This window comes from Heterodontus francisci, chromosome 1, assembly GCF_036365525.1.
Source record: "Heterodontus francisci isolate sHetFra1 chromosome 1, sHetFra1.hap1, whole genome shotgun sequence".
Classification (NCBI taxonomy): Eukaryota; Metazoa; Chordata; class Chondrichthyes; order Heterodontiformes; family Heterodontidae; genus Heterodontus; species Heterodontus francisci.
Genome location: NC_090371.1, coordinates 59,413,265 through 59,436,430, shown reverse-complemented (window position 1 = coordinate 59,436,430; position 23,166 = coordinate 59,413,265). Strand labels below are relative to the sequence as shown.

General features: G+C 42.7%; 1 protein-coding gene across 5 annotated transcripts in view; it reads right to left on the bottom strand.

The window, feature by feature from the left end:
- Positions 1-23,166, bottom strand: part of nedd4l (NEDD4 like E3 ubiquitin protein ligase) — a 640,458-nt gene that overhangs the window by 81,627 nt on the left and 535,665 nt on the right. For 4 of the 5 annotated variants that reach the window (XM_068031021.1, XM_068031026.1, XM_068031034.1 and 1 more), the window contains exons 16-18: positions 11,056-11,253; positions 4,011-4,088; positions 3,169-3,223 (exon numbers count right to left, since the gene is read on the bottom strand). In XM_068031021.1, coding sequence (XP_067887122.1) covers positions 3,169-3,223; positions 4,011-4,088; positions 11,056-11,253 — 331 coding nt within the window. The remainder of the gene's footprint in view (positions 1-3,168; positions 3,224-4,010; positions 4,089-11,055; positions 11,254-23,166) is intronic. The other variant, XM_068031043.1, reaches the window with a different exon arrangement.

Here is a 23,166-nt window from a genome sequence, read left to right as displayed (position 1 = left end):
ACTTCCCTTCCTCGACTTTGCTGCCTCCATCTCTGGGGATTGGCTGTCTACTAATATTCATTATAAGCCCACCAACTCCCACAGCTACCTCGACTACACTTCTTCACATCCTGCCTCCTGTAAGGAATCCATTCCATTCTCCCAGTTTCTCCATCTCCGACGCATCTGCTCTGATGATGCAACCATCCACAACATAACTTCTGATAGGTCTTCCTTTTACTTAACCAAGGATTATCCCCCGACTGTGGTTGACAGGGCCCTCAACTGTGTCCAGCTCATTTCCTGCACTTCTGCTCTCACACTTTCCCCTCCCTCCCAGAACCACGACAGGATTCCCCTTGTCCTCACTTTCCACCCCACCAGTCTCCACATTCAAAGGATCATCCTCTGCCATTTCCGCCACATTCAGCGTGATGCCACTACCAAATGCATCTTCCCCTCCCCTCCCATTAGCATTCCCAAAGGATCGTTCCCTCCGCGACACCCTGGTCCATTCCTCCATTACCCCTGACACCTCGTCCCCTTCCCATGGCACCTTCCCATGCAATCGCAGGAGGTGTAATACCTGCCATTTTACCTCCTCTCTCCTCACTATCCAAGGCCCCAAACACCCCTTTCAGGTGAAGCAGCGATTTACTTGTACTTCTTTCAATTTAGTATACTGTATTCGCTGCTCACAATGCGGTCTCCTCGACATGACCCCGAGCTTCCTGTTGCCTGCCATTTCAATACACCCCCCTGCTCTCATGCCCACATATCTGTCCTGGGATTGCTGCAGTGTTCCGGTGAACATCAATGCAAGCTCGAGGAACAGCACCTCATTTACCGATTAGGCACACTACAGCCTATTGGACTGAACACCGAGTTCAATAATTTCAGAGCATGAATAGCCACCTTTTTTTTTTTAGTTTTACTTGGTATTTTTTATTTTAGTTTATTTCAACATTACACTTTTTTTTTTTCCATGTGCCTGCCCACTTTTTCTTCCAATGCTTTGCTTTTGTCATTTAACACCCTCTCTGCACTAACTCTTTGTATTTCACCACATCTTTAACACAAATGTCTTTGTCCCATGACCTCCTTGTCAGTTATTCTCCGTGACCCTATGTCCTATCAACACCTTCCCATTTGTTCTCTTTTGTCTCACCCCTACTTTATTTGCTTACAACCTATTACATTTCTAACCAATGCCAGTTCTGATGATCACTGACCTGCAACGTTAACTTTGCTTCTCTCTCCACATATGCTGCCAGACCTCCGGAGTATTAAAAGAATACTTTGCATCTGTCTTTACCAAGGAAGAAGATGCAACCCTGGCAATGTTGAAAGAGGAGGTAAGTCAGACACTAGAGGGGTTTAAAATTGATAAACAGAAAGTATTAGATAGGCTGTCTGTACTTAAAGTGGATAAAGCATCAAGACCAGATAAGATGCATCCAAGGATACTGAGTGAAGTGAGGGTGGAAATCGCAGAGACACTGGCCTTAATTTTTCAGTCTTCCTTAGACTCCGGGGTGGTGCCAGAGGACTGGAGAATTGCAACCGTTAAACCCTTGTTCAAAAAAGGGTGTAAAGATAAGCCCAGCAACTACAGGCCAGTCAGTTTAACTTCAGTGGTGGGAAAACGCCTAGAAAAAACAATTCGCGACAAAATCAATAGTCACATGGACAAATGCGAGTTAACTAAGCAAAGCCAGCATGCATTTCTTAAGGGAAAATCATGTTTAACTAACTTGCTGGAGTTTTTTGAGGAGGTAACAGAGAGGGCTGATGGAGGGCAATGCTGTTGATGTGGTGTACATGGACTTTCAAATATGTTTGATACAGTGCCACACAACAGACTGGTGAGCAAACTTGTAGCTCATGGAATAAAAGGGACGGTAGCAACATGGATATTAAATTGACTGAGTGACAGGAAACAAAGTGTAGTGGTTAATGGATGCTTTTCGGGCTGGAGGGAGGTTTGTAGTGGAGTTCCCCAGGGATCAGTGTTGGGACCCTTGCTTTTCCTGATATATATTAATGACCTAGACCTTGGTTTACAGGGCACAATTTCAAAGTGTGCAGATGATACGAAACTTGGAAGTATTGTGAACTGTGAGGAGGATAGTGTAGAACTTCAAAAGGCCATAGATAAGTTGGTGGAATGGGCAGACAGGTGGCAGATGAAGTTCAGTGCAGAGAAATGTGAAGTGATTCATTTTGGTAGGAAGAACATGGCGAGACAATATAGAATAAAGGGTGCTATTCTAAAGGGGGTGCAGGAGCAGAGGGACCGTGGTGTATAGGTGCATAAGTCATTGAATGTGGCACGACAGGTTGAGAGAGTGGTTAATAAAGCATACAGTAGCCTGGACTTTATTAATAGGGGTATAGAGTACAAGATCAAGGAAGTTATGTTGAACCTGTATGAGACATTAGTTTGGCCTCAGCTGGAGCATTGCATCCAGTTCTGGGCGCCGCACTTGAGCATACTCTTGAGGGCATTGGAGAAAGTATGGAAAAGATTCACGAGAATGGTTCCAGGGATGAGGAATTTCAGTTATGAAGATAGAGTGGAGAAGTTAGGACTGTTTTCCTTGAAGGAGAGAAGGCCGAGAGGCGATTTGATAGAGGTATTCAAAATCATGAGGAGTCTGGACAGAGTAAATGGAGAGAAACTGTTCCCACTTATGAAAGGATCGAGAACGAGAGGGCACAGAGTTAAAGTATTTGCTAAGAGAAGCAAAAGTGACATGAGGAAAAACTTTTTCACACAGCGATTGGTTAAGGTCTGGTATTAGCTGCCTGAGAACGTGGTGGAGGCAGGTTCAATTGAAGCATTCGAAATGGGATTAGACAGTTATATGAAAAGGAAGGATGTGCAGGGTTATGGGGAGAAGGCTGGGGAATGGAACTGAGGTGATTGCTCTTTCAGAGAGCCAGTGCAGACACGAATTAGGAATTTTTTTTTTGAGTTGACAATTGTTTTAAAGTTGTTGGTCAGCTTCTGCTAGTTTTCCAGGTTGGCATATGAGATTTTTATATAGGCTTGAAGCAATGCAGTACAGCATATCAAAGATGTCATGCCATGACTAAAGCAGAAAGGTTGCCGTCTGTTCCAGAGATCACCATGAAAATTTTAAAGCTAAAATATTTCTCAATTTCAAAACATGTTGTCTTACTCACTGTGATCTATGAAGAATGATCTTCCATCTAAATGGATTCTTTCCTCCCAGCCAGGCTGTTTAAAATAAAAGACAGTAGATTTAAAAAAAGAAAAATGGAATACTGGACAAAGCACATATTTCACATTGAAAATGTAGAAGTTATGCCAAAGTATTTTGAGTTGAATGGTCCTGCGAAATTTCTGATACCCAAATATGCTCACTCTCTCACTCAGTTCCACAAATTGGGAAAGGGGAAGGGTAAGGTGTGGAGGGAAACAAATTCCAAAGAAAGGTTGCCGCAAGAACATGGGAGAAAAATAAATCCAACATTTTAAAATAAAAATCATTGCAGGGGAATATTTAGCAGCTTGACAGATACTGGGAAAAAAAGACATTTGAATTGGACTTGTTTTTAAATTGCTTACTGTCATGCATATGGTGACATTTTTGCTACAAACTGGTACTCATCTTAAAGCAATGCCCATATGTATGACAGCATTCTCATACTGTTGGTACCCACATTGATCCACGCCCTGGAATAAGAGAGTTGCACTCACTGGTGTCTGAACAATGGTAATATTTTAACACCAGGAGAAGGTGGCTCTCGACATTTAGAGATTGTTAAGTTTGGCTTCATACTGGGCACAGTTTGCATTGATGTGAAGGTAAATCATTTTGCATTGCCACACACTATGCCATTTAACTGCCTAGAAGTCTGCATCTTATGGTTTTTATGTTGGAATAGCACCAAAAAAGTGTGAAGTGAGATTTCGTAGCAGGATTTTGAATTGAAACAAATCATCAGGGTATCATGAGTTGCTATCTATATGTTTGTCAAAATAAGTAATTTGTTGCACTTACAGGGAGAGGTCCAAGATCATTTGGATCCAAAGATGCTTTTGCTCTTAAATGAACTGGATATTTCAGCCGTGGATCCTCCTGTAGAAGATAACTCTTTGAGAACTACTGTAGTGATGGTCTCAAACAAAAAACTGGGAAAGTAAATTCCTCCCTGAGAAAATGACTCTGTTGTATAAATCATTTGCAAGGAAAAATAAAGCTATCCAAATAAAGCTTTGGATCCAAATGTGGTGCAAAGGAAGTTAAGGAGAAAAACGTAAAAATACTGCACATTGACAACCAATAGATGTATTTCTTTTGGACTCTTAATAATGTTTGTTAAAACTTACACAAAATCACTTCCAAAAAACTGTGGCTCAATCATCACATGAACATATTTTGGCCAATGACAGATACAACTGGTTAAACAGACCGATTCTGAAATGCCTCAAAAGCTCACTTTGTGCAATCCAAAATGAGGAACAAGTCACAGATTAAAGTAGCACTGCAGGCTGTATATAAACTTTTAATCAAACAAGTTTAAGGCGATCCTGATAGATGATTTGGTAAAATCACAGCTCAATGTTGGAATGAGCTGTACAAATTGCAAAGCAACTGTGTTGAGTTAGCTGACGTCAGCATGGATGGCAGATGAATTTCTGTGTCTTTCAGTGAAAGGGGTGGGACAGTAAGAAATTAGGAGGCTTTCTTTAATAAAAGCAAAATACTGTAGATGCTGGAAATCTGAAATAAAGACAAGAAATGCTGGAAATACTCAGCAGGTCTGGCAGCATCTGTGTAGAGAGAAGCAGAGTTAACGTTTCAGGTCAGAGACCCTTCTTCAGAACGAGCAAATATTATGACTGTCCAGCAACATTTCTCCTCCCACACCACCCCCACCCTGGAAAATACATACATGCATAACAGATGAGGACAGCAGCAAGGTGGGCAGTGCTACAAATGATTGTCCATCCAGTTTCACTTAAGAAGAATGGCCCACCGACAAGAGAAAATTGGAAATAAAAAAAGGAACAAAGTAGTTTCTTGGGTTTCATCTATCAGCATGGAAAATGAAGTAGTCCATATGAGAACTGATGTTCCTCTAAGTTCAGGTAAGATACTCCCACAATACTGCGAGGTAGGGAGCTCCAAGATTCTGACCTAGGAACAATAAAGGAGTAGTTTCACTTGCCCGAGTCAGGATAGTGTGACATAGGAGGGGAACTTGGAGTAGATCACATGACAATGTACCTGCTGCCCTTGTCTTTCCAGCTGGTGGAGGTCATGGGCGAAGTAAATATTGTATTTCAACTGTATCTTCTTTGGCCTCCTTGTCTCGAGAGACAATGGGTAAACGCATGGAGGTGGTCAGTGGATTGTGAAGCAGCGCCTGGAGTGGCTATAAAGGCCAATTCTAGAGTGACAGACTCTTCCACAGGTGCTACAGATAAAACTGGTTGCCGGGGCTGTTACACAGTTGGCTCTCCCCTTGCGCTTCTGTCTTTTTTCCTGCCAACTGCTAAGTCTCTTCGACTCGCCACACTTTAGCCCCGCCTTTATGGCTGCCCGCCAGCTCTGGCGGTCGCTGACAACTGACTCCCATGACTTGTGATAAATGTCACAGGACTTCATGTCGCATTTGCAGACGTCTTTAAAGGGGAGACATGGACGGCCGGTGGGTCTGATACCTGTGACGAGCTCGCTGTACAATGTGTTCTTGGGGATCCTGCTATCTTCCATGCGGCTCACATGGCCAAGCCATCTTAAGCATCGCTGGCTCAGTAGGGTGTACATGTTGGGGATGTTGGCCACCTCGAGGACTTCTGTGTTGGAGATAAGGTCCTGCCACCTGATGCCAAGGACACTCCGGAGGCAGTGAAGATGGAATGAATTGAGACGTCGCTCTTGGCTGACAGACGTTGTCCAGGCCTCGCTGCTGTAGAGCAAGGTACTGAGACACAGGCTTGATCCACTCGGACTTTTGTGATACGTGTCAGTGCGCCATTTTCCCACACTCTCTTGGCCAATCTTGACATAGCAGTGGATGCCTTTCCCATGCGCTTGTTGACTTCTGCATCCAGAGACAGGTTACTGGTGATAGTTGAGCCTAGGTAGGTGAACCCTTGAACCACTTCCAAAGCGTGGTCGCCGATATTGATGGATGGAGCATTTCTGACGTCCTGTCCCATGATGTTTGTTTTCTTGAGGCTGATGGTTAGGCCAAATTCGTTGCAGGCAGCCACAATCCTGTTGATGAGTCTCTGCAGACATTCTTCAGTGTGAGATGTTAATGCAGCATTGTCAGCAAAGAGGAGATCCCTGATGAGGACTTTCCGTACTTTGGTCTTCGCTCTGAGATGGGCAAGGTTGAACAACCTGCCACCTGATGTTCTGTGGAGGAAAATTCCTTCTTCTGAAGACCTGAACGCAGGGAGAAGATGATCCCAAACAGTGTAGGTGCAAGAACACAGCCCTGTTTCACGCCACTCAGGATAGGAAAGGGGTCTGATGAGGTGCCGCTATGCTGAATTGTGCCTTTCATATTGTCATGGAAATGAGGTATTGATACTTAGTAGCTTTGGTGGAAATCCGATCTTTTCTCGTAGTCTGAAGAGACCACGTCTGCTGACAAGGTCAAAGGTTTTGGTGAGATCAATGAAAGCAGCGCAGAGGGGCATCTATTGTTCACAGCATTTCTCCTGTAGCTGGCGAAGGGAGAACAGCATGTCAATGGTGGATCTCTCTGCTCGAAAGCCACACTGTGCCTCAGGGTAGACACGCTCAGCCAGCTTCTGGAACCTGTTTAAAGCGACTCGAGCGAAGACTTTCCCCACTATGCTGAGCAGGGAGATTCCACGGTAGTTGTTGCAGTCACCTTTGTTTTTATAGAGGGTGATGATATTGGCATAGCGCATGTCCTGTGGTACTGCTCCCTCGTCCCAGCACAGGCAATGCAGTTCATACAGTGCTGAAAGTATAGCAGGTTTGGCACTCTTGATTATTTCAGGGGTAAAGCCGTCCTTCCCAGGGGCTTTTCCGCTGGCTAGAGAATCAATGGTATCACTGAGTTCCGATTTGGATAGCTGTACGTCCAGCTCATCCATGACTGGCAGAGACTGGGCTGCATTGAGGGCGGTCTCAGTGACAACATTTTCCCTGGAGTACGGTTCTAGGTAGTGCTCAACCCAGTGGCCCATTTGCTTGCGTTGGTCAGTGATTGTGTCCCCTGATTTAGATTTGAGGGTGGCGATCTTCTTGATGGTTGGCCCAAGAGCTCTCTTCATGCCATCATACATTCCTCTGATGTTTCCGGTGTCTGAGGCCAGCTGAATATGACTGCATAGGTGTTACCAGCAGTCATTTGCGCAGCGCCTGGCTGTTCTTTGTGCAGCGCTTCTGGCTGCTTTAAGTGCTACGGATGTTAACTCTCTGGGGGCTTTCTTGTAGTTCAGCAGTGCAATGCGCTTAGCGGCTATGACAGGTTCCAGCTCTTCAAAGTGAGATTGAAACCAGTCTGCATTCCACTTCACACGTTTGCCATAGGTGGTCATTTCTGAGTCATAGATGGAGTCTCTGATGTGGGCCCACTTGGTCTCTGCATCCCCTGTAGGAGTGTTTTGAAGGGCTTTTTCAAGTGAATTTAGAAACTTATGTAACAGCTGTGGATGAGAAATTCTGCTCGTGTTGATGCGCGGGCGGCTCTTCGGCTTGGAGTGATGCAGCTTCTTTGGTTTGAGTCTAACCTTGCTGCACACCAGGGAGTGGTCAGTGTCGCAGTCCGCACTGTGGAAGCTGTGTGTTGGTAAAGTGATGGAAATTTCCCAAGAACATAAGGAGGTACAAGAGTGGAAAATAAATTGCAATCCATCTGGGTAGTCCCAAAAACTAATATTTCTCATCATCCACTATTTGCAATATATACTCAATACCACAGAGTTATACAGTATAGAAACAGGCCCTTCGGCCCATCGTGAACCCTGTGCATTTCATTCCACAAAATGAACAAACAAATCTCAGGTTCTTCAACCTCTACTTGTTGCTCTGATATTTTAAGTTAGGTTTTAGTTTGCTTGTCTTTTTTTGCAGAGCTTCAAATGATATCAACTTCACTCCCTTTATCAACTCAATTGGACATATCTGTTTAAAATAAAACTAAAATTTGTCAAACAAAACCTGCCTTTAACAAATCCATGTTGACTGTTCGTGATTAACCGAGACGATTCTAAATCCATACTAATTTTATCTCTATTCATAGATTTTAAGAGTTTGCCCACACCTGAAGTTGGACGAACCAGCCAACAGTTAGGCAATTTGTCTTGCTATCCTGCCTTGGTCTCCATATTTAAGGAAGGATATACTTGCACTGGAGGCGGTACAGCGAAGGTTCACGAGATTGGTCCCTGATATGAGGGGGTTGTCCTATGATGAGAGGCCGAGTAAATTGGGCCTATATTCTCTGGAGTTTAGATGAGAGGCAATCTCATTGAAACATACAAGAGTCTGAATGGCCTTGACAGGGTAGATCCTGAAAGATTGTTTCCGCTGGTTGGGGAATCTAAAGCATGGGGACACAGGCTCAGGATAAGGGGCTGATCATTTAGGACTGACATGAGGTGAAATTACTTCAGTCAAAGGGTTGTGAATCATAGGTACTGGAGTAGGCCATTTGGCCCTTCAAATCTTTGGAATTCACTACCCGAGGGGGTTGTGGATGTTCCATGGTTGAAGACACTTTAAGGCTGGGTTAGGCAGATTTTTGGTCTCTTCGGAATCAAGGGAAATAGGGAATGGGCAGAAAAGTGGAGCTGAAGCCCAAGAGCAGCCATGATCGTATTGAATGCCAGAGCAGGTTTGACAGGCCAAATGGTCTACTCCTGCTCCTATTTCTTGTGTTCTAACCTCCATTCCTGTAGCAGAATATGCATATCTAAGGAGGATTGAAAAATTGCATCCAAGAGCCTGTATCTTCTTTCTTTCAACAATCCAGAATGAATGCTATCAGTGCCCAATAATTTATTCATCTTTGGTTCTGTTAACCTGTTATGGAAGCAACTGTTCCACATACTCCCATAATACACCTATATTCTCACCTCCACGAACCTTCCTCCCATAAATATACACACATTCCCTCTTATCATTTATCTAGGTGTTGCATGATTCCATTTTTCACAATGTCTTCTAATGTATTCATCACAATGGCCATTAGCCTAATAACCTGTCCCTTTGCCTCTTTAAAAAGATTGGTGTTGTGTTAGTTATTTTCCAATCTATTGCTGGTAAATTGAAGTCACTCATAATAATAGAATCTGTTGTTGTGTTGGCTTCCCTTATTTACCTACCAAGTTCTTGGTCCAAATGCTATGATAATCTATAGTAATATTCTTCCCGTCTTATCTACCATTCCTATTCAGAGTTTCTAATTGAGTTTAAGCATCAAGTTACTGCAGTGTGCAGAAACGTGTGAACACAAATTATAAAATTAAATCTAGCGTTGAGAAATCATATATAGTCAGTGTAATCTGGAAACATTTTATACAGTACTTTATACAAACATTTTTAAGCCACACAAGTAATACACTGCCACTATTAGTTACATCGTCTGAAGCCAGAAAAAGTTCCAGCAGTCATATCTTCATAAGATATTGGGAATGTGATCGGAGAATCGTTTCCAGTTTTAATAAATTTTAATAGGTAATAATTTTCATAAGAAAGCTAAAATTTGATAACAGGAACTTAGCTGCCCAATTCAGTGGAGAGAATATTAAGGTGATAAAGCTAGTAATTATAAACACTCCTCCCAAGTGACACTGCGATTTACATGTAGATCTTTCAAGTTAGTATACTGTATTCGCTGCTCACAATGCAGTCTGTTCTACACTGGAGAGACCAAATGTAGATTGGGTAACCACTTTGCACAACACCTCCACGTGACCCTCCGGTCGCCTGTCATTTTAATTCTCCACCTTGCTCCCACTCTGAACTTTCTGTCCTTCGTCTCCTGCAGTGTTCCAATGAAGCTCAACACAAGCTTGAGCAACAGGACCTTATCTTTCAATTAGGCTCTTTCCAGCTTTCCGGACTCAACATTGAGTTCAGCAATTTCAGATCATAATTTCTGCCCTGATTTTGTTTCCTCCTTCTTTGCTGGTTTTAGTTTTACTCTCCATTTCCTCTTTTATTTTGCTTTCAGACAGCAGTCATTCATCTTTCTGCCATTCACACCTCCTCTCGATCTTTTGTTTCTTTATTTGTCACATTACCACTCTCTTTGGCCTTGCAACACCAACCCTTTTGTCACTTAATCTCTCCTGCCTTCTACCCTATCATAGATCTTCCCTTTTGTTCTTCTTCCCGCCCTCCCCCCTTTCACTTGCTCAGAACATACTACATTTCTTACTTTTCCCAGTTCTGATGAAAGGCCATTGACCTGAAACGTTAACTGTTTCTCTCTCCACAGATGCTGCCTGGCCTGCTGAGTATTCCCAGTATTTCCTGTTTTTATTTTAGTAGTTACAGGTGTTTGGCATTTTTAAAAATGAGGCCAATGGTCAAAAGGAAATCACACTTAAAATCTGATGATATGTCAATGGAGTTTTTTTAAGTTGATGTCGCAACAAAGAGTGGCAAGACAAAAGGACAGAACTGCAGAAAGTCCCGATGTCAGTATATTAGTCTGTTTAGTACTATCTATGCAGATCCTGTTTAAGTATATTTTAGAAACAAATCCATTTTTAGTTTCTAATAAAAATGAACAGTTTATTTTTCTCTGCAACAGCGAAGGCACTTTTACAGGAATCAGAGATTAAAGCAAGCAAACCACCCTTAACGTTTTCTTAAATATTTAGCAACCATTGTTGATTACTGCTCACTATATAGTCTCCAATTAACAACTCAATTGTTCTGACATTCTAATTCGAAAGACACTCTCCACTAGCACAGCCAGTTTATCGCATGGCTCATGTAACAGAACCAAACCCCAAACTCCACTGTGTGAATGAAGTATCTTAACTATTTCACTATAAAAAAAATAGAGGAAAAATATTTTTTGATAGAGTTTAGGACTTACCCATGTTGTTGTTTTACTGTTGTGATCGATGAAGAAAGGACGGCTATTTGGAGCAAAGCGCATTTCCCAGCCAGGAGGTAGGAAACTCTGCACAACCTTATGCTGTGCCTTTGGTGAACTGTAAGGTGAAAGCTGTGGAGACTGAGGAGTAGAGAAAGTGTCTTTTACAGCTCTGCGCAGAGGGGGATCTTTAGCACCCTGAAAAAATATAAACAATCATATATCTAAACTAGAGACATGGACTGGGGTTTGGGCAACTCCATTTAAATCGTGTTTGGCATTTTTGTTGTTTTTTTAAATTACTGTAACTCCTGCATGAATTCTTAAGGAAGAATATCCCCACTTCAGATAAACCATATAGCAACTGCTTTTAATCACAGATTTTATTGTATTGCACCAAATCTAAGTTCATCCAACTTAAAAAAGTCCAGTTAAGCAATTAACTCTGCAAATACACTGAATGCAGCAGTCTATGTGAAACTCATAATTTATTCTTGCAAAGACTTTATATATTCAATCAATATAATAACAATTCCACCAAGGAAGAGAGGAAATAGAAAAGTTTAACCAAAGTCTTTAAGCTGAAAGGATCACCTACCTTGGATCAGGTTGCTTTCATTCTTTGCATACAACTTATCCTGAAAACAGCTTAACACAAGACTAAGCATCCTCCTGGTGCAAATTACTGGGTAAGTACCTGCTGCAGAAAGTTTACACTTCCTAATACTACAATGCATAAAAGTGTGGCACATGGACCACCTCTGCGGATTTTTGACAAAATTTAGCTTGCAGAATGGGGTGAAATTCACAAATGAAGCAATTAGTCAAAATTAAGCATTGTAGTCCAAACATTTCAAATCAGTCACAAATAAGCAGCAAAGAGGATGGGAGTTAAGAATGTGAATAGTGAAGAGCAGATCACTGATGATATGCTGATAGGGTTAGCTGGAAGTAGAGTAGGAGGCGGCTCATGTGGAGCATAAACACCAGCATAGGCCAGTTGGGTTGAAATTCTGTGCAATAATCAAAGGGAGGTATAACCTTATTCTCTCCCTTATTCATTTATCTACTCATGTATCTTCAAGAGCATGCCACAGACGATTTGACAACCAAAGCACCAAAGTCTCCTCCTACCTACTATTGCTTAAAGTTTTAGTCCACAACCTGGAGAAAGAGTTTCAAGTCACAGGACAGCCCAGACAGAATAATGAAATAATGAATAACAAATGCCCTAGCCAAAAGCAAAAACATACATATCCAAGTCTAGGGCTTTCATTATTGTCATTTAACACCCTCTCTGCACTAACGCTTTGCCTTTCACCACACTATTAACACACTCTTTGTCTTTGCCCCATGATCTCCTTGTCAGTTATTCTCTGTGACCCTCTGTCCTATCGATACCTTCCCATTTGTTCTCTTTTGCCCCACCTCCACTTTATTTGCTTAAAACCCATTACATTTCTAACCTTTGCCAGTTGTGATGAAAGGTCACTGACTTGAAACGTTCACTTTGCTTCCCTCTCGACAGATGCTGCCAGACCTGCTGAGTATTTCCAGCACTTTTTCGCTTTATTTCAGATTTCCAGCATCTGCAGTATTTTGCTTTTATTAAAAGTCACAAACGTCATTCATCACTCAAGTCATGAACACCATAGCCTTCCTGGACTTCAGTCTGCATTTGCTGTTGTATTACCCAATACGACTGCTGTGAACTTTGATACCCTTTAGGTATTTTCAGAGGGATAACAACACATCTCCTATTAACTACAAAAACAATTTAGAATCACAAATTTACAACAAAGAAGGAAGCCATTCAGCCCATCATTTCTCTGTCAGCTGATAAATTTCTATCCAGACTAATCCCACTTTCCAGCTCTTGATCTGTAGCCTTGTAGGTTACGGCAGTTGAAGTGCCTATCCAAGTACTTTTAAAACGTGATGAGGTTTTCTGCCTCTACCACCTTTTTAGGCAGTAAGTTCCAGATCCCCACCAGCCTCGGAGTGAAAAAAAATCTCTCAGCAGCCCCCTAGTCCTTCTACCAATTACGATAAATCTATAACCTCTGGTTGTTGACCTCTTTGCTAAAGGAAATAAATCCTTCCTATCCACTTTATCTCAGCCCACATAATTTTACACATCTCAATTACATCTCCCTGCCAAAAAAAACAATCCAACCTATCCAATCTTTCCTCAAAACTAAAATTCTCCATTCCAACATCCTTGAAAATCTCCTCTACATCTTCTCTAGTGCGATCACATCTTTCCTGTAATGAGATGACCAAAACTGTATGCAGTACTCTAGCTGTGGCCTAACTAGTGTGCAATACAGTTCTAGTATAACCTCCCTGCTCTTATATTTTGCTTTGGCTAATAAGAGAGAGTATCCCGTATGCCTTCTTGACCTTATCTACCTGTCCTGTTTATATCAGGGATCTGTGGATGTGTACTCCAAGGCCCCTCTGTTCTGTACACTTCCCACTATTTCACCATTTATTGTGTATTCCCTTGTTTCGTTTGCCCTCCAGAAATGCATTACCTCACACTTCTCCAGATTGAATTACATTTACCACTTTTCTGCTCACTTGACCAATCCATTGATATCTTCCTACAATCCACAGCTTTCTTCCTCACAATCAACCACACAGCCATTTTTTGTATCATATGCAAACTTCTTAATCATGTTTCTTACATTTAAATCTAAATCATTGTTGAGGATAGTAGCATTATGGTTATGCTACTGGACTAGTAATCCAGAGGCCTAGACGAATGATCCAGAGACATGAGTTCAAATGCTACAATGGCAGCTGGGGAATTTAAATTCATTTTATTAAATAAACCTAGAATAAAAAGCAGGTATCAGTAATAGTGACCATGAAATGACTGAATTGCTGTGAAAACTGATCTGGTTCACTAATGTTCTTTAGGGAAGGAAATCAGCCATCCTTACCTAGTCTGGCTTATATGTGACTCTCACCCGAGCCATTTTCCGCTTCGTCTGGGGATCTAAAATGGACCGGGTCCGGAGGGACACGATGTTCAAATCTCTGGACAAGAGCGGGAAAAATGTACCCAACGCGGCCCTCATCCTGATGACCACCTTCGTGTGCGGCTGCATCAAGCTGTGTGTAGATCCCCAGTACGCAAACTCCAAGTGTCACTACGTGCTGAGGTTCTATCTGTCCCCGGTGTTGCGAAGGATGGGCCTGGTCACATTGCCGCGGAACGCTCCGTGCAGTTGGGACGTGCCGTACCACCTATCCTTCGTGGAGCAGTTTCTGCGGGGAAACACCTTTGACCACCGGTCCATCAGGCAGTGGTCTGCACGGAATGTCCTCAAGGCCCTACGGGAAAAGGAAACGGTGGATCCTGTCGGATGGTTCCCCGAGCAGACCGTCAAAGTCATTTGGCGGAATGCCTCATCACCAGAACTTTCAAACAAGCACCAAGACGTAGCTTGGCTGGTGGTGAGAAGGGCCCTCCCCGTCAGATCCTTCATGCACACCCGAAGTCTCGCCCCCTCCGCACAGTGCCCCCGCGTTGGCTGTGGTGGGGAAGAGACGGTCGCACACCTCCTCCTGGAATGTGCCTTTGCAAAGCAGGTGTGGAAAGAGATGCAGTGGTTTTTGTCAAGGTTCATCCCAAGCAGCTCTGTAACACAGGAGTCTGTGCTCTACGGGCTGTTCCCAGGGACGCACACCGAGACAAACATCAACTGCTGCTGGAGGACTATCAATTCGGTGAAAGACGCCCTTTGGTCTGCCCGAAACTTGCTGGTCTTCCAGCGCAAAGAGTTGTCCACCACCGAATGTTGCAGACTGGCACATTCCAAGGTCCAGGACTACGTGCTGAGGGACACACTAAAGCTTGGGGCAGCCGCAGCAAAGGCTCAATGGGGAAAGACCACAGTGTAAGGTTCCCCCACCAAGCTGGACTGAGGGGCTGGATCCAATGGAAACCCCTCGAACTGTATCGTTAATATTCTCAATTGCTGTAAATGTAAAACTGTAATTGACATGACAATTGTGAAACGGAAGGGTTGGGAAGAAACTCATGACAGTATTGAAGGAAACTGATCTCCCTTGTAATGTTTGTATTTTTTGGTGCTGTTTGGAAACTGTTTGGCAATGTAATTTTTACAGATTTTTATGAATAAAGTATATTTTGGAAATAAAAAAAAAAATATGTGACTCTAGATCCACAACAATGTGGTTCACTCTTAACTGCTCTCTGACATAGAGTCATCGAGTCACTTAAATCCCAGCAGGAGGCCATTCGGCCCCATCGAGTCCATGCCCGCTCTCAGCAGAGCAATCCAGTCAGTCCCACTCCCCTGCTCTATCCCCGTAGTCCTTCAAGTGGCCACCCAATTTCCTTTTGAAATCATTGTCTCTGCTTCCACCACCCTGTCGGCAGCAAGTTCCAGGTCTTTACCACCTGCTGCGAAAAACATTCTTCCTCACACTCCCCTTGCATCTCTTTCCAAAAACCCTCAATCTGTGTCCCATAGTCCTTGTACCATCAGTTAACGGGAACAGTTTTTCCTTGTCTAACTTACCTATTCCTGTCATAATCTTGGACATGTCTTTCAAATCTCCCCTCAATCTCCTTTGCTCCAAGAACAGCCCCAGCTTTTCCAAACTAACCTTGTAACTAAAATCTCCCAACACTGGAAGCATTCTGGGAAACCTTCTCTGCGCCCTCTCATACTTCCTAAAGTGTGGTGACCAGAACTGGACGTAATACTCCAGTAGGGGCCCAACAAGAGCTTTATAAAGGTTCAGCATAACATCCCTGCTTTTGTACTCACTACTTCTATTTATGAATCCCAAGATCCCATATGCTTTACTAAACACTCTCTCAATATGTCCTGCCACCTTCAAAGGTAGATGCGCCTGCACCCTAGGTCCCTCTGTTCCTGCACTTTCTTCAGATCTGTGCCATTGGGACTATACTGCCACATCCTATTCCTTCTGCCAAAACGCATCACCTCACAGTTACCTGTATTAATTTCCATCTGCCACTTGTCTGCCCATTCTGCTAGCCTAGCTATGCCCTGTTGTAGGTGGTCCGTATCATCCTCCCTGTATGCCACTCCTCTGAGTTTGGTGTCACTGGCAAATTCTGAAATTCTACTCTGTATTCCAAGAACCAAGGTACATGGCCTAACAAGGGATGGGTAATAAATGCTGTCCATTTCCGTAATGTCTACACCCTGTGAACGAATAAAAAAAAAACATGAAAAGCAAGGGACCTAATACTGAGCCCTGTGGAACCCTACTGGATATCCCCTTCCAGTCACAAAAACATCCATTCACCATTACCCTTTACTTCCTGCCACTGAGCCAATTTTGGTTTCAACTTCCCACTTTCCCTTGGATTTCATGGGCTTTTTTACTTTTCTGACCAGCATGCCAGGTGGGACATTATCAAAAGATTCGCGAAAATCCATGTCGACTACATAAAATGTGTTACCTTCATCAACCCTACTTGTTACCTCCTCAAAAAATACAATCATGTTAGTCAGGCATGACCTACCTTTAACAAATGGATGGGTTGGAGATTGGGAAACAGATTTTTCAGACTTGAACTGCAGCCCCCACTGTCCCCCCACCACCCCAAGTTAAAATTCAGCAGTAATAGAACTTCTCCCTACTACTGTTACAACTCATTCTGCGTAATCCATCACACTGTACAATATTACCCTCATCTGCTGCCTGCCAGCCACCAACACTCCTTTCTTATCCTTCCCACTATCCATCCAGTCCTCCCTGTGACTGTGTACGTGCTCTTGCCCTTTAGATTCTTGTGCCCCATACATCCTTTGCCATCCTAAATTGTAGCTTTAGAAAATGTCTATTGCTTGACTAGGAGATAGAAAATACGCTTCTAGTTTTTAAAGCACTTATACTCTATATGTATATTCTAAATACTTCAAGAGTTGATGCTGGTTTACCGGCTCCCGGCTGGAAAGACAGAATGAATTAAATGAGAGCTCCAATAGCTAATTATTAGTATCTAGCCCTGTAGATTCTCATGTGCAATATTTTCCTCCCCACATACTCCCATGTCCTCACTTGCACTCTCCTTAATAATAAATATATTAAGTTCAAATACAGGTTTATTATAGTACATAAAAGATGATTCAGATGATAAACTGAATCATGTTATTGTGTCTAATTTTATTTGAAAAACTTTGTTTAAAATCTTATTTTGAACATAAGAGATTGTCATTATGGGAAAAAACAATTCGTTTTCACAAAGCGTTCTGTTTGATTTGATTTTTAAAACATTTTTTATATTTGTGGTTCTTCTGACAGGTTTTTCGAGATTGTCTGCTTTCATTAGTGCTTTATTATGTCTCATTTTCTGCTTTCCAAGCTTTTGATGCACCTGTCGTCTAACTGTTCAGTCCTGATTTCCTGGTGTGTTACTTTGAGCCAATCAATAAGATGCGTCAACAGCGCGATGACAGCAAAAAATGTTAATGCCAAAGATATGTCAGAAAAAATTGCGGCAACATGAAGTAAGGGCATCTGTACAGCAGGTGTGCCCGATATGCAGGGCTTTTACTACATTACCAACCTACCTCTGCATGCTTAAGTTGATCATGCAGACAGTCCTCCCCACTTTCTACCCCCACAATGATAAATTTCATTTTTCCATCTGCATTGATATAAAGTCAAGTTAAAAGAACTTAAAGCCTGTTTAAAAGCTTTGAGGTGAAAACTAGCTCTTGCTTCTTTAACTCACTTAAAGCAATTAATACTACATATTTGGAAAGTGCTTGTAATGACATCATGCTGCTTGTCACACATGTAGGATAGGAACCAAGAAGTTTCATTTTTTCTTAACTGGTAGGTGTCCTGTGGCATGAACAGTATTTTTTATTTGCTTGTGTCCCCTGTCCTCATTTCAATTTCTTCCCACGACATAATTTGGCACTTCAGTACAATACTACATATGACATGGAAGGTAGGTCCTGGTCTAGAACACAAGAATTAGGAGCAGAAGTAGGTCATTCAGCCCCTCGAGCTTGCTCCGCCCTTTGATAAGATTACAGCTGATCTGTTTGTCGCCTCAATTCCACTTTCCTGACTGTCCCCCATAACCCTCGACTCCTTTGTCGATCAAAAATCTATCTAACTCAGCCTTGAATATATTCAATGACCCAGCCTCCATTGCTCTGTGGGGAAGAGAATTCCACAGACTAATAACCCACTGAGAGAAAATAAATTCTCCTCATCTTAGTCTTAAATGAGAGAGCCCTAAATTCTAAACTGTATCCCCTAGTTCTGGACTCCGCCACAAGGGAAAATATCCTCTCAGCATCCACTGTGTCAAGCCCCCTCAGGATCTTATATGTTTCAATAAGATCATCTTTCATTCTTCTAAACTCCAAGGGTATATGCCCAATCTGTCCAACCTTTCCTCATAAGATAACGCCTTCATCCCAGGAATCAGTCGAGTGAACCTTCTCTGAACTGCTTGTAATGTAATTATATCCTCTCTTAAGTAAGGAGACACAGTACTCCAGATGCCGTCCAAGGCCCTGTATAGCTGTAGCAACACTTCCCTACTTTTATACTCGATTCCCCTTGCAACAAACAACAATCCATTTGCCTTCCTAATCACTTGCTGTATCTGCACACTAACACTTTGTGATCCATGTACCAGGACACCCAGGTCCCTCTGCACTATAGAGCTCTGCAGTCTCTCTGCATTCAAATAATATACTGCTTTTCTATTCTCCCTGCCAAAGTGGATAAGTTTACACTTTCCCACATTATATTTCATCTTCTAAATTTTTGCCCACTTACTTAACCTATCTAAATGCCCTTGTAGACTCTTGATGTCCTCTTGACCGCTTACTTTCCTACCTATCTTTATGTCATCAGCAAACTTAGCGACCATACCTTCAGTCCCTTCATCCAAGTCATTGATATAGATTGTAAATAGTCGAGGTCCCAGCACTGATCCCTGTGGAACTTCACTAGTAATGGCTTACCAACCCAAAGTTGACCCATTTATTCCTACTCTCTGCTTTCTGTTAGCTCACCAATCCTCTATGCATGCTAATATGTTACCCCCTACACCATGAGCTCTTATTTTGTGTCGTAACCTTTGATGTGGCAGCTTATCAAATGCCTTTTGGAAATCCAAGTACACCACATCTACAGGTTCCCCTTTATCCATCTTGCTTGTTACTTCTTCAAACATCTCTAATAAATTAGTCAAACGCGATTTCCCTTTCACAAAACCATGTTGGTTCTGCCCAATTGTATTATGATTTTCTATATGTCCTGCTATTACCTCTTTAATAATGGATTCTAGCATTTCCCCTATGACAGATACTATTCTAACGTCAGAGCATGGTGAAGACCAGATACAAGACCACGTAGGCAGCATTACATACACTGTAAATTCAGCGCAGTATAAAGTCATGCTTCAAAAATACCCAAGCAAGCTGTTGAATATCTTGGGAAACTTTTAGACTTAGCATGAAATCTTTTAAATGTTAGAAAGAATTTGGGTCCTGTCCCTTAGTCACAAGATTAAAAATGAGCTATCTGGGGAAATAGAACTACACATGTGCAAGCTATAGTTAGTCTACTACAAAATAAAGCATAACTGGTTGGGTCTGTTTTTCTTTTTAAATTGCTTTCTGGACATGGGCAATGTTTGCAAGGCCACATTTTCTGCCCATTCATAGCTGCTTTGAGAAGGTGATGGTGGGCTTTCTTGAACCACTGCAGTTCTGGTGGTGATGCTGCTCCCATAATGGTATTAGGTCAGCAATTTCAGGATATTGGCCCAGCAATAACTAAGGAACAACAATGTGTCCAAGTCAGGGTGACGTGCGACTTGGAGATGATGAGTGTTTCCATAAAAGTTATTACGACCGAGGTGGGAGGAGTGCACTCTCTTTTCTCATTCCACTTCTCCACAAGTCACAACATATATTTAAATGTTTATCCAGTTACCGATTTGCTCAATCATATACTCGACTCTTTATCCCAGAATAAAATACACCAACCAGGTTTCTTTAATAAACAACAAAATTATCAGTTTATTATAAAACAAGACACATACATCCAGCAACGAAGCACAGCATTAATACACAGATTGAAATATTAACGTTCCCTTTTTAAATACCCAACATGCACACTCATACACACTGGTTACATAAAAGAAAGACATTTTCTCTGCAGAGCTCTTTTACAAAAAAAGATTTAAAAAACTTTGGCCAAATACTTGTTAATTTTTGAAGAAAATCAATGAGATATCCTGTGCCTCAAAATGGCACACAGTCTGGCGTCTGAGTACACGTAGACAGGTCACAGAGATCTTTTCTGAAGCAGTTCTTTTCAGGTGACATCAAGAATTAACCCGGCATGCCTTCCAGGAACGTCAGGAGAAATGTGGCATCAGGAGTTTTAACTCTCTCACACTGGATTTATGCAGGGTTTCGCAGAGGTAGGAGGAAAGAGATGAGTTGGGTGTTTTTCTTTTGGAAGGCTGATCTCCAACTGCCTTCAAACACAGTCCACATCCCAACTGAACCAAAATAATATCTCAGAAGCGAAGTCAACACCTAACCCTCATAAATCTTAACAAGTCACTTCTCTGTAAACATCTCCCTCAAATCAACAAAGTTTCTGTTGTTTATTGAGGTTAAGGCATGTGACATCCAGTAAAGGTTTGTTTTCAAACAAGACCCCTCATGACCCTTCAAACAAAAATCAAGTCCAGCATCTATGGAATCACTTCAGTTTTCCCAAATAAACCAATGTCCATAATTCTAAAGTATGAGTCCTCAAAAAAAATGAAGAAAAATAGAAGCACTTTCATAACAAAGCGCTCCTGTCAACTGAATATTGGGAAGACCAAGCATTGTCTTCCGTCCCACCACAAACTCTGTTTCCTAGACACTGACTCCATCCCTGGCAACTGTATGAGCTGAACCAGATTGTTCACAAACTTGGTGGCTTGTCTGACCTTGAGATGGGCTTCCGACCATAGATCTGTGCCATCACTAAGACCACCTATTTCCACCTCCGTAATATCGCCTAACTCTGCCCTTCAGCTCATCTGCTAAAATGTTCATCCATGCCTTTGTTACCTCTATACTTGACTATTCCAATGCACTCCTGGCCGGCCTCCCATGTTTGACCCTCCATAAACTTGAGGTCATCCAAAACTCTGCTACCCAAGTTCTAACTTGCACCGTCCCATTCATATATCATCGCTGTGGTCACTGAGCTCCTGATTAAGCAACGGCTCGCCAACTTTAAGGGCATTTAAGTGGTCATTGGATAGACATATGGATGAAAATGGAACAGTGTAGGTCAGATGGTTTCACAGGTCGGCGCAACATCGAGGGCCGAAGGGCCTGTACTGCACTGTAATGTTCTAATTCTAATTCAACTTTAGAAGTTTTGTTCTCGTCAGATTTCTCCATGGCCTGACCCCTCGTCACTCCTCCTCCCTATCACTGCAATCTCTTCCAGCCCTACAACCCTCCAAGGTTTCTGCGCTCCTCTGATTCAGGCCTCTTGAGCATCCCCAATTTTAATCGCTCAACTATTCGTGGCCATGCCTTCAGCTGTCAAGGCCTGAAACTCTGGAACTCCTTCCCTAAACCTCTCTGCCTCTCTTCCCTCCTTTAAGATGCTCCTTAAAATCTACCTCTGACTAAGCTAAGTCATCTGCCCTCATATCTCTTTATGTGACTCAATGTCAAATTTTGTTTGATAACACTCCTGTGAAGCACCTTGGCAGGGTTTACGATGTTAAAGGTACTCTATAAATACTATTTGTTGTTGTTGTCCTTCTCAGTGGATCACATGGGAGGGAACTGCTGTAATAAGGTGAGTTGCTGCAATGCATCCTGTAGACTGTACGTACTTGAGTCACAGTGCATCAGTGCTGGAAGAGGGAAATACAGTCCAGTGGCAGGGACAATGATCAAGCAAACTGTTCTGAACTCTATGGTGTTGAGCTTCCCAAATGGTTGTGGCTACACTCAGCCAGATGAGTGTTAAGTCCTGATTTGAGCCTTTGCCATAGTGAAAAAGGTACAAAGTGAGCCACTGATTTAAGAGTACCCAGTCTGCGCACCACTCTTGTAGCATAGCGCTGATATGATGGCTCCTGCTTAGCTTCTGGTCAATGGTGGCCCCCTAAGTGTTAATGATGGGGATCATGATGTAGGTGCCATTCAAGTTCAAGGAGAGATGGTGGGCTTTTTTTTCCCAAGATGGTCATTACATAGCACTTACTTTTCAGAAGTATCACCTACACGTGTCAGCCTGAGCCTCGATATCATGCAAACCCTGCTGCTGGCTGGCACTGGTTGCTTTAATATCAGAGGAGTTGTTAATGAAACTGAATGCCCCATGGATGTCCAGTTTTGGGCTATCTGAAGGTTGTCCCACTTACCACAGTGGTACTACAACAAGCGCTTGAGATGGCTTGGCCATGTGAGCCGCATGGAAGATGGCAGGATCCCCAAAGACACATTGTACAGCGAGCTCGCCACTGGTATCAGACCCACCGGCCGTCCATGTCTCCGCTATAAAGACGTCTGCAAACGCGACATGAAATCGTGTGACATTGATCACAAGTCGTGGGAGACAGTTGCCAGCATTCGCCAGAGCTGGCGGGCAGCCATAAAGACAGGGCTAAATTGTGGCGAGTCGAAGAGACTTAGTAGTTGGCAGGAAAAAAGACAGAGGCGCAAGGGGAGAGCCAACTGTGCAACAGCCCCGACAAACACATTTCTCTGCAGCACCTGTGGAAGAGCCTGTCACTCCAGAATTGGCCTTTATAGCCACTCCAGGCGCTGCTTCACAAACCACTGACCACCTCCAGGCACGTATCCATTGTCTCTCGAGATAAGGAGGCCCAAAAGAAAGAAAGAAAGAAAAAAGAACTACAACATTACACAATGCAGGACGTCCTCACACTGAAAATGAGACATTGCCTTTACAATGACTTGGCCAGCATAGGCATGGTGGTATTACTACATTGAAGTCCCACACCCAGAGTACATTCTATACTCTAGCTTCCCTCAGAGCTTCAAGTGATGTTCAAAACGAAGGGATACTGAC